General features: G+C 38.0%; 1 protein-coding gene across 1 annotated transcript in view; it reads right to left on the minus strand.

The window, feature by feature from the left end:
* Positions 1 to 13,506, minus strand: part of TTC39B (tetratricopeptide repeat domain 39B) — a 100,636-nt gene that overhangs the window by 27,024 nt on the left and 60,106 nt on the right. The window contains exons 7-8 of the mRNA XM_069474206.1: positions 10,517 to 10,584; positions 7,518 to 7,582 (exon numbers count right to left, since the gene is read on the minus strand). Of these exons, the coding sequence (XP_069330307.1) occupies positions 7,518 to 7,582; positions 10,517 to 10,584 (133 nt within the window). The remainder of the gene's footprint in view (positions 1 to 7,517; positions 7,583 to 10,516; positions 10,585 to 13,506) is intronic.

The following is a 13,506-nucleotide window of genomic DNA, read 5'->3' on the forward strand; positions in this document are numbered from 1 at the left end:
AAGACCTGAATTTCAGTGTGAATGCCATGGTCTCAAACAGATTAAATAAATTAGAGCTTGGGACAAAGAAAGACAAAGAAGAAAGCAAAGGCCATCACAACTGCCCCATGTGACCTCTGGTTTCTTCCTGCTCCATCCATGCAAATCTTTCCAATTGCTCACTGTAATTTCTTTTCTATGCATTTCTCTTTCCCATTCATGTCAACTTCAAATGGTTAAGAAACATAAAACAATGACAAAGATATGAAATTATTAGTAGCTGAGAATTGCTTATCAAATTGACAAATACATATTGTAAAGGTAATAAGGAATGAGATACCACATATCACCTGGTGTGATGCAAATATAAAGCAGGCAACTTTGCTTAGAATATATTCTAACCAAATACTTTTAACCTGAATTTAGCAAGCCTATAGACCTAACTTCCATTTTAAAAAAAGGTTAAGACAAACCAATTTAGATGCCCAACAACCTATGAGCATCCCATGCTGTCATTTATAACCCATTTCCATTTGTACTTACTATGATGCATTTTACCATGATAAAATACGAATGTTTATGTGGCCAAGTCAATCAGTCTCTGACTTTATGTCATGGTTAAAAAGGCCTTTGAAATTGACATCATCGGCCGGGCGCGGTGGCTCACGCCTGTAATCCTAGCACTCTGGGAGGCCGAGGCGGGTGGATCGCTCAAGGTCAGGAGTTCGAGACCAGCCTGAGCAAGAGTGAGACCCCGTCTCTACTAAAAATAGAAAGAAATTATCTGGCCAACTAAAATATATATAGAAAAAATTAGCCGGGCATAGTGGCGCATGCCTGTAGTCCCAGCTACTCGGGAGGCTGAGGCAGTAGGATTGCTTAAGCCTAGGAGTTTGAGGTTGCTGTGAGCTAGGCTGACGCCACGGCACTCATTCTAGCCAGGGCAACAAAGCAAGACTCTGTCTCAAAAAAAAAAAAAAAAAAAAGAAATTGACATCATGTACCCACTGATAGCGCTTCTATGGGGTCCTTGCCATAGATTCATAATCTGAATTTAATCATAAAGAAACACTACATAAATCTACCTTAAGAGATGTTCCACAAAGGAACTGGCCAGTATTCTCTGGAAATGTCAACATCATGAAAGACAAAGAAAGACTGAGGAACTCTTTCAGACTAAAAGAGACTAAGGAGACACAACAACTAAATACAACATCCAGGATGCTGGGTTGGATGCTGGACCAGAGAAGGGGCACTGATGAGACAAGTGGAAAAACTGGAGTAAGGGCCATAATGTAGTTATTAATATTGTATCAATGTTAGTTTCCTGATTTAATAATTCTACTGTGGTTCTGCAGAATGCAGGCATTTGCGAATCAGAGTGAAGGATGCACAGAAATTCCTTGTAATGACTCTGAAATTATTTCAAAGGAGATAAAATAAAAAATAAAAGGTTTAAAGACTTTTATATTTTAGAATTATAAAAATACTTTCCTATGTTTCCTGCTAGAATTTTTGAAAAGTATTTTAATATTAAATTTATATGGACTTAATTTTTGTTTTAATGGTCTTTCTTCCCCCTAAATGAACAATTTTCCCAAAAACATTTATCAAAGTACCTATCTTTCCCTAATGTTTTGAAAGGGACTTATGTATATGTATATAGTAGTTTAATATATTTCAAATTCCCAGAAATGTTTGTGTGCATACGTACATGTTTGTAAGCACATGTGCGCACATACACATGCTATTTCAAAACTTGTGGTCTGGTTTACTGATATATACAGGCATACCTTGTTTTATTGAACTTTGCTTTATTGCATTTTTCAGATATTGCATTTTTTACAAATTAAAGGTTTGTGGCAGCCTGCATCAAGAAAGTCTATCTGCCCCACGTTTCCAAGAGTATGTGCTCATTTCATGTCTCTGTGTCACTTGCTGGTAATTCTCACAAAATTTCAAACTTTTTCATCATTATTTTATCTGTTATGGTGATCTGTGTGTGATCAGTGATCTTTGATGTCACCATTGTTAACTTTTTTGGGGCACCACAAACTGTACCCATATAAGACGGTGAAATTAATTGATAAACGTTGTACGTGTTCGGACTACTCCACTGACCAGCTAGTCCCCCTCTCTCCCCCTCTCCTCTCTATCCCGGAGGCATCAATATTGAAATTGGGCCAATTAATAACCCTGTAACAGCCTCTAAGTGCTCAAAAGAAGAGTGACACATCTCTCACTCTAAATCAAAAGCTAGAAATGATTAAGCTTAGTGAGGAAGGCATGTCAAAAGCAAAGACAGCCCACAAGCTAGTCCTCTTGTGCCAAACAGTCAAGTTGGGAGTGAAAAGGAAAAGTTCTTAAAGAAAATTAAAAATGCTACTGCAGGGAACACATGAAGGATAAGAAAAAGAAACAGCCTTATTGTTGATACGGAGAAAGTTTAAGCGGTCTCTACAAAAGATCAAACTAGTCACAACATTCTCTTAAGCCTAAGCTTGATTCAGAGCAAGGCCTTAACTCTCTTCAATTCTATGAAGGCTAGAGAGGTGAGGAAGCTGCAGAAGAAAAGTTTGAAACTAGCAGAGGTTGGTTCCTGAGGTTTCAGGTTAAAAGCCATCTCCATAACATAAAACTACAAAGTGAAGCTGCAAGCACTTCTGTAGAAGCTGCAGCAAGTTATCTAGAAGATCTAGCTAAGATAACTGATGAGGTGGTTATGCTAAACAGATTTTCAATGCAGATGAAACAGCCTTCTATTGGAAGAAGATGCCATCTAGAACGTTCATAGCCAGAAAGAAGTCAACATCTGGCTTCAAAGTACAGGCTGACTCTCTTGTTAGGGGCTAATGCATCTGGTGACTTTAAGTTGAAGGCAATGCTCATTTACCATTCTGAAAATCCTAGGGCCCTTAAGGATTATGCTAAATCTACTGTGTCAGTGTCTGTAAATGGAACAGCAAAGCCTGGATGAAAGCACAGCTCTTCACAGCATTGTTTACATACTTTGAAGCCCAATGTTAAGACCTACTGCTCAGAAAAAGAGATTCCATTGAAAATATTACTGCTCATTGATGATATACCTGGTCACCTGAGAGCTCTGATGAAGATATACAAGGAGATTAATGTTGTTTTCGTGCCTACTAACACAATATCCATTCTGCAGCTGATAGATCAAGGAATAATTTTGACTTTCAAGTCTTATTATTTAAGAAATATGTTTTGTAAGGCTATAGCTGTCATAGATAGAGACTTCTCTGTTAGATCTAAGTAAAGAAAATTGAAAACCTTTTGGAAAAGATTTACCATTCTAGATGTCATTGAGAACATTTGTGATTCATGGAAGGAGGTAAAATTAGCAACATTAACAGAAGTTTGGAAGAAGTTGATTCCAATCCTCATGGATGACTTTGAGAGGATGACTTCAGTGGAGGAAATCACTGCAGATGTGGTGAAAATAGCAAAAGACCTAGAATTAGAAGTGGAGCCTGATGATGTGACTGAATTGCTGCAATCTCATGATACAGTTTGAATGGACGAGGAGTTGCTTCTTAGGGATGAAGAAAGAAAGTAGTTTCTTGAAATGGAAAACTACTACTGGTGAAGGTGCTGTGAACCCTGATGAAATGACAACAAAGGATTCAGAATAATACATAAACTTAGTTGATTAAGCAACAGCAGAGTTTGAGAGGACTGACTCCAATTTTGAAAACAATTCTATTGTGGCTAAAATGCTATCAAACAGCATGGTGTGCTACAGGGAATTCTTCCATGAAAGGAAGAGTCAATCAATTCCACAAACTTCTTTGTTGTCTTATTCTAATGAATTGGCTGGGCACGATGGCTCATGCCTATAAACTCAGCACTTTGGGAGGCCAAGACAGGAGGATGGCTTGATGTCAGGAGTTCCAGATCAGCCTGCACAACACAGTGAGACCCCATCTCCACAAAAAATTTAAAAACTAGCTGGGAGTGGTGACACACGCATGTAGTCCCAGCTATTTGGGAGGCTGTGGCAGGAGGATCACTAGAGACCAGGAGTTTGAGGCTGCAGTGAGCTATGATAGCACCACTGCACCCCAGCCTGGGTGACAGAGTGAGACCCTCTCTCAATCAATTAATCTACCCCAACCTTTAGCAACCACCACCCTGATGAGTCAGCAGACATCATCATAGAGGCTTGACCTTCAATCAGCAAAAAGATTACGGTTTGGTGAAGAATCAGATATTCATAAGCATTTTTTAGTAATAAAGTGTTTTTAAATTAAGGTATATACATTGTTTTCTTAGACATAATGTCATTGCATACTTAATAGACTATAGTATCGTGTAAATACAACTTTTAAATGTACCGGAAAACCAAAAAATTTGAGTGACTCACTCTATTGAGATATTCACTTTATTGCAGTGGTCTGGAACTGAAGCCGTAATATGAGGTATGCCTGTATGCCTTTGCCATTACAGGACTATTTTCATTCCTTTGGTTTTTTTAAGTTTTGATGACTAGAACAGCAATTAACATTTAATTTAACATTCTTTTGTATCTTCTAAACATATTTCAAGAAGAAATCTAAAAATAGTATGGGCCGGGCGCGGTGGCTCACGCCTGTAATCCTAGCACTCTGGGAGGCCGAGGCGGGTGGATCGCTCAAGGTCAGGAGTTCGAGACCAGCCTGAGCAAGAGCGAGACCCCGTCTCTACTAAAAATAGAAAGAAATTATCTGGCCAACTAAAATATATATAGAAAAAATTAGCCGGGCATGGTGGTGCATGCCTGTAGTCCCAGCTACTCGGGAGGCTGAGGCAGTAGGATTGCTTAAGCCCAGGAGTTTGAGGTTGCTGTGAGCTAGGCTGACGCCACGGCACTCACTCTAGCCCGGGCAACAAAGCGAGACTCTGTCTCAAAAATAAATAAATAAATAAATAAATAAAAAGTTAAAAAAGTTAAAAATAGTATGATAAGTGTCCAAAATCTACCAACCCCTTCTAGGATTTCGAATGGAACACAATTTTATGAAATGATTTTAGGTAAAATTACCCCTTAAAACACTAAATTTTGGTTCTTCTTCCAGTAATGGCAGTGTAGCTTATGTTAGATTAACCCTCCCACAAATAACAATTATAAACTCTGGAAAACATATAAAATATATATTTAAATTACATTTGCAGGTAGTAGAAAGCAAAGGAAAAAATATATATAGAAGGAAACTGGAAAAGAATTAAACCATTAAAGAAGTGAACAACTATTGTATGAACTTTATACTCACACAGCTATTTACCCCAAAGCATTCTCCAATCTATTCAGTGTGGGGCACCTAGAACTCAAATGGAATGTCACCATCTTACTGGCTTTAAAGCCAGAGTACAGAGGTCAAGACTGCCAGAGTGGCTGTCAGATGATGGGAAAACGTCCATATATGGGAGAACCACACAGGAAGAGAACACCAAAATTTGTGTTAAAACTCCACTCAAATGCTTGGTTGACTCATGAAGTATGTGAACACTGGGGAGACTCTAAGGAAAAGCAGGAGCAAGACAGCAGAAGGAGTGAAACAGATTTCAGATGCTGCTCACTACTGGAGAGTAAGAGTTTGGAGTCTAAATCTAGTCAAATTAAACACTTCCTAGAACAAAAACCAGCACTCTTCAGAGAAAGGATAAAAGAATACAGACTCTCTATAATGTGTCAATAACTAATGTACAATAAAAAATTATTGAATATGAGAAGAAACAGAGAAATATGACATATAGTCAAGAGAAAAAGCAATGAGTAGAAACCAACTCCAAGATGACCCAGATGTTGGTATAATATCCAATCTGAAAAAAAAACTTTTTTAATGAACAGTACTTTAGTGACTTATTGAACAAAATCAGGCAGACTAACATGTATAATTGGAGTCTCAGAAGGACAGAGGAGAGTAAGAATGGGGAAGAAAAAATAATATTTGAAGAAATAATAACCATAAATTTCTCAAAATCACACTTAGACACATCAAAGTCAGATGGCTGAGACCCAAATATACAAAATAGTCAGGCTTCAAAAAAGCCAGAAGAAATGACACATTAGACATAGCGGAACAATTACACAAATGACAATTGATTTCTGATCATGAATAATTGAGGCCTTAATAAAGTGGAATGGCAGTTTCTCAAGGGCTGAAATAAGAAAAAACAACAAAAACCCTGTCAACTCAGAATACTGTAGTTAGCAAAAATATCCTTGAAAATGAAGGCAAAAATAAAGATATTTTCAGATAGATAAAACAGAGAGAATTTGTTGAAAGCTGACACATGCTACAAGAAATGCTAAAGGAAGTTCTTCAGTCTGAAAGTAAACAGGAATGAATGAAGAATACCAAAAACGGTAAATATACAGGTAAAGCAAGAAGACTATAATATATGACTATTCAAAACAAAAGTTTGGCACTGTATTGTAGGGTTTATGATATGTAAGTGTACTATATATCATAAGAATAGTATAAAGGACAACAGGTGATAAACAAAACTATACTTTTGCAAAGTTCTTGTATTTTATGTGCAGTGCTACCATATTAACTTTACATTGACTGTGATAAGTTAAGCAGGATATTATAATCACTAGAGCAAACACTAGAAAAAATTAGAGATATAGCTAAGAAGACAATAAAGGATCACACTATTTAAAAAAAAAATTTACTAAAGCAAAAGAAGATAGCATAAGGGGCAGGGAATAGATGAGGCAAAGAGAAAAACCAAAATGGTAGTCACAAGTGCAAACATATCAATTCCCCAATTATGTGCATGTATAAGAAATGTAATTTAAATATAAAAACAAAGATAGGTTCAAAGTAAAAGAATATATACCATGCAAAGACTACAAAAAACATGAGTGACTATACTAACGAAACAAAATAGATTTCAATACAAAGAATATTATCAGAATTAAATAAGGACATTTCATAATGATAAAAAGGTTGCAAGACAGAGCAATTATAAATACATGAGCCTAACAACAGAGCTCCTAAATCTACAAGGCAAATGCTGACAGAACCAAAGTGAGAAATTGATAACTGTACATTCAAAGTTGGAGATTTTAACACTCTGGGGAAATGACAGAACTAGACAAAAATCAGAAAGGATACAGAAGATATGAACAACATTATGAGCCATCTAAATTGTACATTTCCATCCACTGCAGAAAGTTCTATTGGGTAGTGTTGCTCTAGAGTCTGAACCAAAGACATACCTGTTATTTTAAATTTATAAATTGCTCTTAGGAGAGAGAAACTAAGATTATCTAATCAGAAATTATATCAGAAAAAAAAGATATTATGTCAGTAATTTTCTTTTCAGCTATTTTGCTATTAAAATTGTATTTAAATTTAAATCTGTTGTCCTATGGCACTGAATACATACATACTCAGCCAATAATGAAGTGCATTTCTACCAACACCAAATAAAAAAACCTAGTCATACTTAGTTTATGAAAATTTTGAAGAACAAAATAGTATATAGCACAATATTGCTTAAAAACCATATCTTACTTTTAAACTTACTTATATATTTGGTAACTTGTTCTAATTTTGAGTCCACCTTTGATGAAGTTGATCATATTTTCATCCTGAAAATAATTCAATTAAATAATTAGATCATTTACCAAAAATATTTAAACTGTCCCCACAGTTGTGCATTTCTGTGATTAGAAAAAAAACTATCCTTTGAGGACATAATTTTGAAATTTGCACATTCTTCTTGCTATACATGCAAGAAATGTGAAAATTTTTTGTAATTTTTCTTCCAAGTTAGAGGACAACAAAAAATATTTTAAAAATCCTTGCATTACTTTATATTACTAAGGAGGTAATCCTCCCCAATTAGGGGCCATATGTAGTCCAAACCTACTTTAATGAACAACAATATCTACTGAGCAATTCTCTTCTGGGTCCAACAGAATCCAAAATGGTTGACTTTAGGATCTGCTCTAAGGCCAACTTTTCCAGCCCATCATATCCAGTAAATAGAACTATGGTTCTTGTTTCACAGGGTAGTTTAGCAGGGAAAGTCTATTTAACATTGTGAATTTCATTCATACACATTTGTAGACCAAAAATAACTGGTCTGGTTTCTCAAGTGGCTGTCACTAATATGCAAATTTGTTTTAGGGGGAAAAAAAAAACAAAAACCACTTTGCTTCTCCTTGTCTGATGGTCATTGATCATAAAATTGAGGCAGTTGGCCTAGATGAATGGCATCTTCAGGGTCAGCATTCTAGGATTCTAATGCTCTCAATAAATTATATCAAATAACTGCTTGAAGGAAGTTACTCTAACAGATGGTGCTGGTGGAGACAATCCCATGTTTCAAATTTCCAAGGAGAATGTTTTTCTAGTCCATTGATATCAGAAAGATGCTCTAGTATTTACTTCCTTGTGGACTTAAGCATCCTTCTGAAGCAAAAGAAAAACTGAATTTAGTTTACTAATTTCATTAATTACTTAAATATTTAACATTCTAATTATAAGATTCAATAGATACAAAATTCACTATACAACTTAAATATTTATCTTATTCTAAGGAATCTTAGGATTACATAAGATCCAATATTGGGCAAGAAAGAATTTCTTAAATTAACTTAAAATCTGCCTCAGAAAAGAGTATTTCATTTCATGATTCATCAAACACTTACCAAAAGCCTATTTTATACCAGGCACCCAAATGCAAAAACAGACAGAGGCAATACGATGTGCTCAGGGATTAAGGCATGCACAGGGCAGGAGGGAAGGAGGCATGCAAAGGATGTCATGACAGCACATTTTTGCAGAGAGCCAGAAACGCCTCCTGGAAGCACAGGTGCTTAAAGCATAAAAATGGTTAGGAAGCAGCCAGGTGAAGAGAAGTAAAGCAGATGTGAACTCTAAGCAAAGGAAGACTCAGGTGGAAATGCAGGAAAGCATTAAAGATCATGGTGGGTTTGGTCATGTGAGTGTACATAACTCAGCACTGCTAAGGAATCCATCGCAAAGAGGGGAATGACCAAGGAGTAAGACAACTACCTCCACCCGTGCCACTCGAGTATGCGATATACCCCTTTTGGGGGTATCTGAGGATATTCATAAGATGGGGAGTAGGGAATTTGGGGAGAGGCACCAGTTTCATTCGAACTCCACCCTGTTTGTGACAGTCTGATACAGAATACCGCCAGAGTTGACCAGAGCTACTAAATGCTAAAGCAGAGGAATGACCAGGTCACAGTCTCAGTTTTGAGAGGGCACTCAATGGCAGAATAGAGAAGGAACTGGAGGTGAAAGACATTAGAGACAGAGAGTCACCAGGTTGCCGTATACTTACTACACGAGCACCTCTACTAGAATAACGATAGAATAGAATGGAAAAGAGATGGAACTGTGAAATCTACAAAAGGCAAAAGCAGCATGAGTATGAAAGTCCCTGGGTATGGGAGCATGAGGAAGAGGGAAAAATCATGGCAATCTCCCAGATGTTTAATTTCAAGTCCCCACATATAAAATAAGCCTTCAAACCCCAGATTTGATGCCAAATCCCCATTTGGAAAACACATCAGAAAACAATTTTGGGCCTCCATGACTATCATGACAATGTTTACTGAGGCAGTAAGACCATTGTTATCAACCAGCCTTTGTAATGTGCAGGGTTTTAGGAAACAGGGTCATGGACCACGTTGATTGAATTTTACGAAACCAGAATCCAACCTAAGAGGTCAACCTCCAGAGAAAGAAAGTGGTGACTCCCAAAACAATTAAAAGGTTGAGACTGAGGAAGATTTTCCATTTTATTGTTGAATTTCTTTCTGACTCCTTACAATCTCCACCCACCACTCCCTCACTGTAGCCATCACTACCACCCATGAGGCCACTATGTGAAAATCTATGTTTTTTAGAAGTTTTGGAAGACAGAGAAATAGGCAGGTACTGACTATAACAGTTCCTAGAAGTGATATTAAAATGTCACATAAGGATTCATTGTTTTGTTTAGTGACTTTTTAAAATTGCTCTTCCAAAAGAAGAAATAAAAGCAAGAAGGGTGAATGAGAATAGAAAAAAAGAGAAAAATAAAATCTGAAGTATACATGGAAAGTCTGGCTATCTATGCATGCGTAAGCGAACTTGGCTGAAGCAGATGGTGCAAGAAGGGAGTGGCCAAGGATCAAGGATTCCACCTCCACCTGGGCCACTCCCGTGCAGATAAATCCTCTACCAGTAGCAAGCGCAAAGAGGAATAATATCACAGTTTTCACACAGAAGCACCCAGAAATCAGGTGTGGCAGTTGCAAAGCAGTTTCTTTAAAGGGCAGTGATTCCCAGCAGATTGAAATCCTAAATGGACTTTAAGTGCATTTGAGTAAGAATAAAGCTATCTGGAGTCTTCTTTACCGCCAACCTTTATCAGAATAACAAACATCTTTCATTACCACTCTAAGTCAAAAGAACTGAAGCACCAACATAGAATGAGCCACATTTTTCTTTGCAGTACTGGCAGTCTTCCCAGCCAACACTAATTCTAAGCCAACGTTCATTACCTGCACAAACGTGAGTGCTGCTTTCTGCAGGAGACACTCGGCATAACAGATTTCGGCATGCATTTCCTCTATTAAAAACAAATAAAATCATATTAAGGAAAATCCCATGTCCACCGTAAATGCTCTGAGATGTTCAGGAAAGCCTGGTAGATAAATGAACCCAAGAGAGAAACAAAAACCTAGATTGCTTCGGTTCTTCCATAAAAGCAAAATGATAACCTCAGTTCTTGGTCCTTCGGCAAGATTTTCCTAGAATATATGCAATGTTTGGGGAAGTCATCTTTGGCCCATTCAAACATAACTGCAAAGAGTCAGGCACTTAGTGTCAGAGACTCAAACTCAGCTCATAAGAGAAAACCAAAATTTAAAAGCACTTTTTCAAAAAAGGAAACCACTTATTTTTTAACTTAATAGTAACATGAAAGTTTAACACAGTTATAAAGATTGAAAAAGTAAATTTATGAATTCTAACAACTAAAGTATGAAGGTGTGATAATTATGACAATGACTAGATACATTATTAACCTAAAGAGAAAGCAGCAATTCTTCTAGAGTCCTGTGGAAAAGAATTGCCCTACATGCCCAAGTTAGGACTCCTCACGCATAGAAGGCTTGATATAAAGAGTTAGCACTAACCCAGTTTCAGGCCAATTTCATCAATTAGCTGTCTAGCACAAGAACAAGGCACCAGGGTTAGGTAAAGCTACATACATTACAGGGACATGGGGAGTGCCCCAAAACACATGTCCTCACTTCATAAATAATCCATTATACTTGCAGAGACTGGGGAGTCAAATCTTTGCATTTTGTATATATAAAGTCAGTAGATTCCTGCTTGATTCACAGGATGCAAATTGGTATGGTATTTAAGTGAACGAGCCTGGGGTGTTTAATAGCCTAGGTTGGTGGAAAGGTTCTACCACGTCTTAGCTATAGGACCTTGTGCAAACTAGCCTACCTCTCTCTGCTGGTTTCCTCATCTATAAAGGCCACTAATAACATCTCTATTTCATAGCGGAAGGACTAAACGAGGCACTGTGTGAAGAGCTTGCTATATAGAGTAAGCACTTGATAAATGCTAGCTACTTTCACTAAGATTATTGCCCCTGGCCATGTCAGTGCTTCTTGGTAAAAGCTCAGAAAGCAGAAAGCATTTTTATGTCGAATCAGTACCTGGAAAATAAGGTATTTCTGTGTTATTGAGAATGCTGTTGAATCCAACTAGATAAGAACACTGCTTTCTTGTACTTATATACACAAACCCCACCCCCACCCTACACACATACAACCCACTGCTTCTCACAAATGGGTCCAGACTGCTGCCACATTCATATTCCAAATGTTTAATTTACAAAGAAGCAACTCTGCAGCTAAGATCCCCACCAGCACACAGATAGATGGGGCCAAACCCATGACAGTTGCAACCTGTGCACATTCTAGCACCATCCACAGTCAGGGTCTCAGTTGTTCGGAATGCTTGCCCTCCAAGTGTGCCTCTTGATTTTCTTGGTATGTTCAGTGGGACACAAACTGGTAATATTTTTACATAGCCACCAGAGGGTCCTCTTCCTAGGTAACTTTGTAACAAAGTGAGAATTGTCCAGAATTATTAACTAGGAAAGCGTGCTCGGAAGCACAGATTGCTGGCTTGGGGCAGGTGCAGAGTGGGTGAGGTCGGTGGTGGTGGAGCACTAGCAGGAGCTAAGAGGGAGCAAGGAAAGCCCAGAGCACCTACGGGGAAAGGCCAGGCTGTGTCAAGGGAGGAGAGGGCAATGAGGCTAGAAAGGCAAAGTTGGGGCTCACTTGTGGTCAGCCTTGAATGTCAGAGTCTGGGCTTGGTTCAGTAAGCAACAGTGAGTCCTTGCAGAGATCTGGGCAGAAGGGTGGACAGATCAGGGTTAAGCTACAGATGGACAAATCTAAGAGCAGCACAAAAGATGTACAGAATGCAGAGAGAAAAGGCAGGAGAGTTTGAACTCTGTATTCCACAAACAAGTATTCTTCATAGTAAATCCCTTTCATATCCTAGGCACTGCATATAAGTATCTGTTTTTAAAGGCAATTTGAAACCCAGTCAGGGCAATCTGCCAGGCATGAGAGAAAAGAGTTGGTGCATTTCACGTTAAACTCATGAAAAGTTTAATGAAATATAGACACTCCTGCAGACAAGGAGACACTCAAGGATGTAAATGAAAATTACCAAGAGGAAAAACAAATCCCACACTAAAGCTACAATGTTTTGACATGCTCCCTCGAACACAAAGTCTGTTTGGGTTGCAGTGACAGCCAAACTCACGAGGAATGAAATACAACTTGATTTGTAAGTCTTATTCTTTCACCGTGGTTGATTTACATTGTACAGTTCCTTAGTTCTCAGAATTAGCCATTAGGTATTTATGAGTACGAACCTGCCAGAATAACTCTCAATTATAAATTCCTTAGTCCACGAAGAAAATATCTTCATGATGCACTGAAATGCTAGCTAAGTACAGTCTTTAGATGAAAAAGTCTAAACAAACCTGTATTTTAGAATAGGCTATAGTCACAAGCTAGTTTGTTTGTTTATTTATTTAGAGACAGTATCTTGCTCTGCCGCCTAAGGCTAGAGTGCAGTGGCATCATCATAGCTCACTGCAACCTCAAAATCCCTGAAAAGATCAGCTTCCCAAGGCTGCCTCAGCCTCCCAAGTAACTGGGACTACAGGCACACGCCACCAAGCCCAGCTAATTTTTTTCTATTTTTTGTAGAGATGGGGTCTCGCTCTTCCTCAGGCTGGTCTCGAACGCCTGGCTTCAAGCAATCCTCTTGCCTCGGCCTCCCAAAGTGCTAGGATTACAGGCGTGAGCTACCGCGCCTGGCCTATTTTTAAATAATTAGTAAAAAGTAATTTTCGGAGCTCTGACTTGAGGGGAAAGGCGGTACATGGGCAATGTATGTAACCTGCAATTCTGTATCCCCCATAACAATAAGATGAAATAAAAAAAAAAAA

This window comes from Eulemur rufifrons, chromosome 7 (assembly GCF_041146395.1).
Source record: "Eulemur rufifrons isolate Redbay chromosome 7, OSU_ERuf_1, whole genome shotgun sequence".
Classification (NCBI taxonomy): domain Eukaryota; kingdom Metazoa; phylum Chordata; class Mammalia; order Primates; family Lemuridae; genus Eulemur; species Eulemur rufifrons.